This window comes from Eurytemora carolleeae, unplaced genomic scaffold, assembly GCF_000591075.1.
Source record: "Eurytemora carolleeae unplaced genomic scaffold, Eaff_2.0 scaffold193, whole genome shotgun sequence".
NCBI classification, from domain to species: domain Eukaryota; kingdom Metazoa; phylum Arthropoda; class Copepoda; order Calanoida; family Temoridae; genus Eurytemora; species Eurytemora carolleeae.
The window spans coordinates 379629-385817 of NW_019396638.1; the positions used below are offsets into that span (position 1 = coordinate 379629).

At 39.0% G+C, this 6189-nt stretch overlaps 1 protein-coding gene across 2 annotated transcripts in view; it reads right to left on the reverse strand.

Moving 5' to 3' along the window:
* The window catches only part of LOC111706706 (carboxypeptidase B), a gene marked incomplete at its 5' end in the record, with an annotated part of 19131 nt that extends 13323 nt beyond the window's left edge, over positions 1 to 5808 (reverse strand). For both annotated transcript variants that reach the window (XM_023479627.1, XM_023479628.1), the window contains 1 exon segment: positions 5710 to 5808. In XM_023479627.1, coding sequence (XP_023335395.1) covers positions 5710 to 5808 — 99 coding nt within the window.
* Positions 5809 to 6189: the final 381 nt, after the last annotated feature.

Genomic DNA, 6189 nt, shown 5'->3' on the forward strand with positions numbered 1-6189 from the left:
TAGGCCTTTTCTGAGTAACCTCATCATGAACCAAGTTTACACACTGCCTTGCTTCTCTGCCACAGGATGTTGCCTGCCAGCTCCTGGATTTGGTCAGGTCCCTACAGCAGATCCTTATGAAGCTCTGAGAAGGTGTCTTATCCAAATATATACTTTAAGTAATTTCCATCGATATCAGGCACTACAGAGTCTGCCTTTCCTCTCTAATAAACGCCCCTCTGAGCTTATGGACAAGATTTTTATCCTGCTCCGTGATTTATTCATGGATAGGCTTCCAGCTTATGTCTGAATCCACCTACTCTCAGAATTCATCAATGATCCCCCTGGTATGGCTCAGCATGCTAATGATCTCTGTATGATTTGAGGACTGGGAGCCTCTGTTCAAACTCTCTCTGATAATCAATTTGAAGATGTAAATGCTATTCCTCATAGTAGTTATGCTTGAGGTTTCCGGAGCCAGTCAATAATTTCAACAAACTCAACCTCAAACTGAGACCATGGATCCTCAAAGTGCTGGTATCAACGTAGATGGAGAGACAATGGTTATATAATGCTGGTTGCATGTTCCAGTGCATGATGGATATGATCCTGGATGACCTTTCCTACTACTTTATCTATATTGATGACATTCTTATAGCCAGCTCTGATGCAGAGTACAACCTACTCCATGTTCATGAAGTTCTAGACCGGCTCTGTATACAGGGCCTGAGTATAAACCAGAGAAGTGTTTGTTTGCTGCTCCCGAGGTTAAGTATCTTGGGATGGGTGTCTCCAGCTCAGGGTGTGTGCACACTGAGATTATCTCTCATTTCCCTTGTTCCATGGATGGGAAGGGTCTCCAATGGTTCCTGGGTATTCTAAACTTGTTTCAACTGAAGAGCATCAGCAAATCATCACTTCTGGAATCTGGGAATGAATAAGTCTTTCTCTGCCACCAAAACAGTTCTCTCCAGGTTCACATCAAAGTTCCAGTTCTACAGATTCTAGTTCCTAGTAGCAGATTTTCCCATATCCATGTATATTTAATTGTTTAAAGATTTTCCAGACAGCAAAAGGTATCCTTGCCAGCTAGATTTGTTGAGAATGATTGGTATTGTAGCGGAAGCAGGAATTTCATGATCCCAGGGTTAAAAATAAACACCCTGATTGTAAATATGTATAAATAGAATGATGCCAAGCTTAAAACCCGATTTATCTACCTGACGCTAGTTTGGGTGCTAGTAGCGGAGGTAGATTGGGTGTTGACTTAGGGAGTTTGATAAAGCTAGGGATTCCCAACGTGAACCCGGCAGGTTGACTGATACCCGGGAGACGAGTTAGTTGGTGATCAACCATCTCAGCTTGAAGAATGAGAACGAATACGAGATCTGCAGCTCTGACTTCTCATCTTCAATATTATTTTATCATTAGTATCATATTCAGTTTGTATCTTACTTTTAATAAATTATGTGTACCGTAGATCATTTAATATCAAATGAATGAATCTTTATTACAAAACTGTTTTTTTGACCAGATGTGAGGACTGGACTGCTTTGGAAGATTCCTCTCAAGAGAGCTTTCAGGGCTCACAAGTAGGGATGTTAACGTTTTCATTTTTCAGAAAAACAATCATTTCGTTATGAAAACGACGACGAAAAATCGAAAACGAAATGAACGTTTTTAAAAACGATCACTATTCGTTTTCTAAAAGTTCAAAACGAGTGGGTCGTTTTTAAAACAATTTTTTTTTTCCGAAAACGAAACGATCGTTTTTGAGAACAAAACAAAAACGATTGTTTAATGATCGTTTACAAAAACAATTAACAACCCTACTCACAAGTCCTCATTTTACATAAGGGGTGTAGTCATGGGTTTCCTTAATCCCCCTTTATTGGGAAACTGATCAAAATGAAGGAACACAGGGAGCAATCCCCTATACCCTTCTTCCTACAAACCTCCTTATCTCTTTCCTGCCTGCTCCACAACTTGATGTCAAAAGAACTATTTGGAAAGGCCTTAAAGTGTAAAAACAAGAATCAAGAAGGAAGAAGAAAAAAATTTGACAGAAAAAAAACAAAACAAACAGGAAAGAAGAAGAAAACTTTGAAGAAGAAAATTGAAAGGGGATTTGAGCTTTACACTATCTATTTTTTTCACAAATAGTGAATGAAGAAAAATTTACAGGATGCCAGATGTCCCATTCCCCCTCTCTATGTCCTAAATAACTAAAAATGTGTAGCATGTCTCCCCCCCCTCCACACCTTCAAGAAAAATGTGTAGAAAAGCTAAGTGTGTCAAAGCTAACTCAAGGAAAAAAGGAAAAAATAAGGGGAGAGGGTAGTGACCTAAATTGTAAAGTTTAAAATTATTAATATGATTTAAAATTTTTAATATCATATTTTTTAGACAAGGAGAGATGGGTGGCCCTTTACACGAACTATGCAGTTTTGGGTGAGAAATGTTTTTTAAATGGAAAAATTAATATCATATTTTGTTAGATTAAAATATAGTATTATATACATTGAAATTATTTTCCAGAACCAACTACCAATAGAACGACCGAGACATTCATGAAGCTCCCTGATATATGTAGGAAACATATTTAATTATAAGTTTACCTATAGTATAGTTTATGTGTACATAGTGTACACACTTTATAGTACAGCTATAACCAGAGCTTAAAGGATCTGGATCTGTTGGATCCGCATTTTGGCTTTTTGGATTCGGATTCATTTTTGTTCCAGTCCGGATTTGGATCTTTTGAATTCAAATGATTTTGGCTTCCAGGATCCATCTATTATTTTACAGTGCTGATCCAGGATCTAGATTGGATCTGCATTCGCATCAAAATTGTATGGATAGTAAACACTTGCTATAACCCATATAAACATATGTACATATTTAATGGAACTCAGAAATACACAGGGGCGACAAACAGACTTTCTATACGCAGCATGGCTCGCGTAACAAAAGGAAAGTATATTTGCAGTATTGAGGAAGAGGTCAAACCAAATCTATATGAATATGTGAAAACCTTGGTCCAGGAACCAGGATCTGTTGAGTAGGAGACTTAATATGGGTTTGAATCTTGCTCAGCTGGCAACTGAGACAGGACTGAGACCACAAATTGACGTCCTTTAGAGAGACCTTCTCAGACAAAACTTCCTGAAGCCAGTCTTTGAGAAGCACCCCTGCCTGGATGAGCAATATTGTGAATTGATTTGAAATCAGACCTTCTCATCTTCTCTGGAACCAGTGGGTGGAGGATACCTGAAGATGTGTTACTGAGGAGTTTGGAGCCAGATCAATGCGACCAAATTTGCATCCTCAATGACTCAAACAGGACAAAAGGCATAATCACTGGGGTTTTAGGAATGTCTCCTGTAGATATTGGAACCTGATAGTATCCTTAGGTTAGATCTAACTTAGTAAACACCTTGCACTGCCGTGGAGCCTAGCTGAGAAATCTGCAATATTTGCAAGGAATACCTGTCAGAAATGGTTTGAGTGTTGACACAGCAGAAATTGTGGCAAGGTTTAGAGGAACCATCAGGTTCTTTCACCATATGTACAGGGCTTGCTCAAGGAGAAGAAGAATGTTGAATAATCCCGTTATATTCTATAGCTGCAAACTCCTTTCTTGCTGATTCCAGCTTCTCTGCATCAGAGCGGCTAACACCAGTGGGCCAGGCAGGGTTGGAATGGTGTGGCAGATGGAATGTTTCGGATCTGAGGCAAAGAAACACTTGGAGGAAACTACATCTGGATACTCGGACAGGAGATCACAGAACTCATCGGGGGTAGAAAGAAGAGATGTGTCTAGATCTGAACTGCTGTTGGGTGAGTTAGATGAAACAGCAGGAACCATAGATGTTCAGAGGGGAACCGTCAGAGGTTCTCTACAGGATTCCAGAATCTGGAGCTGAAGGAGAGCGGGGCAGGTGTGGGAAAACAGACATAGAAACACCAGTATCCACGAGAAACTTGGATTTCTCGTGGATACTCAGCCTGTTCTTGAGGAATAACAAAGGTAAGGAAGAAGATTTGGTGGGAACTGTGTTAACCATGTCAACTAATTTCCCATCTGGGAAAATGGTGATCTGCACTGGTTTGCCTGGTTTCCCCAGCGGTGATGATACTAACACTTTGAGGAGGAGGAGTAGGATGTAGATGGACCTGGACTGTTTGTTTTAGCTCCACTAGAGAATGCCCTTGTCCTGGGCCTGCGGGACACAAGGGAAACATCCTCAATATCCTGAGATGAGAGAGATTGCACAGTGTAACCCTTCCTTGTACTGTCCATAGCCTGCTCTGGTAGCCATCCATCAAGGATCAGCAATCATCTCCATCAGGAGATGGGATCTAAACTCTGCAGGAAGGTGATCCATAAAAGTCCCAAGAAGAAACCTGGCTAATTGCATAAAACAAAATTAAAGGTTAACATAAATTACAATTCTACTTAAAGGGGTGAGGGCTGGATATGGGTCTATCGGATTTGAAGACTCGGACTCCGGACTCTTGGATTTATAGACTCGACTGGTCCATCTTGAATCTGATCTCTTAGCTGGATTCCTCAGTGACTCTCATGGCTTCGGAACTCTAACCTGCTGAAGCAGCCTTCAAACTTTGGCCCCACATGGTTACCCTCCTGACCCCTCCTTCCTGAAGCAGGAGGGATTTGGTTACTCTTTCTAAGAGGCTTTCATCGCAAATAACTTTATTCTTTGTTAGGTCTCCTTTTATATCCTGGCACCCCACCTTTCTCTTCTATCCAACCTGGCCGGTCATTTCTTCGAGGGAAGGGGGGTCAGTCAGCTAAAGGGGCAGGTTTAGTTGACCATCTTTGGCGGCTTCTATGATGGTCATTTCTCCGATGGGAAGTGGGGTCAGTCAGCTGCAGGTGCAGGTTCAGTTGACCATCTTTAGCGGCTTCTATGATCCTGTTTTATCAACACATTCCAATTCTTGTTCCACATCTGTTGATGCAGAGATAGATAGACAGAGAGATAGCAACATAAGGGCCCCCGGACTGATGAGAACTCATTAGAAATATGATGTGGCAGATATTGAGGTAGGACTTCACTCATGCCTTGCTGGTCTATTAACGGCTTCCTAAATAGCTATGTTGCCCCGACTTCAGCGGCGCCCTAACCCCCTGACTTGAAGCCAAATCAAGGCCTCCTACCCCCGCCTTGGGGTCTGGCTAGGGGTCACCAAAATGTAGCAACAAATAATTGAAGAAAATAAACGAACTTTATATATATTGAGGTCTAAGTTGCAACATGACTTAAAGAACTATATAAACATATTAGATTTGGTTCTCCCCAGACTGGAAGACAACAATTACAGTCCTTCAAATTACTTCATTACTGTTAATTCTTTATAACTTTCAATTCATTCAAATAATTGAATCCATTTTTATGAGTGTGTCCTATTTCTTTCCAATAATCACAAAAAGATAATTTAAAGAATCTGTTAAAAGTTTCCATGGTTTATTTAGAAAAATGAAACTTCGCTGTATAATATAATATTCAAGTACTATGTTTACAAAGTGATTTTTGTGAATTTTAGTTTTAAAAACATTTTTAGATGTCAGTACAATTTCCCCAAAACAAGTTAATTTCAAATAATTAACATTCTTAAAAATTACTGCAGTTCGTCAGTTATCATACAGGGAAATTTTAATCTTTATATATATCATTATTTTTGCCTTATTCTTTAGATACTGACCTAGCATGTATTCCTCCATCTATCCACAAAGCTCTAGTTTCAGTTCCCAGGGGGGAACTTCCAATCTTTAAACCAAATATACCTCTTCCTTCAACTGATCTAAGATTGATGATATAAAGCTAATGATATGAAAGATGTCGCGTTTTTTTGGACTGGATTTTTTGTTCCACTACAATAACTTCCTATGAAGAGCTCAGTTTCATATGCCATAATACTTTTGCCATAAATACTTTTGCCATAATTACATTTGCCATAATACATTCGCCATAAGTAACACTTGCCATAAATTTTTTTAAAATCTAGATATTTATTTGAGTATCATTGTTTATATGGTTTACAAGATTGTTGAAAATATGAATTTATCACAAGATTTTTTTTTTAACGAGTTATTATGTACATACAATTATAAATAAATAAATCAATAACGTCGGAAACGATTTTAAAAGATACTTTTTTTTTCTGTTTTTTTCCATTTCTGAA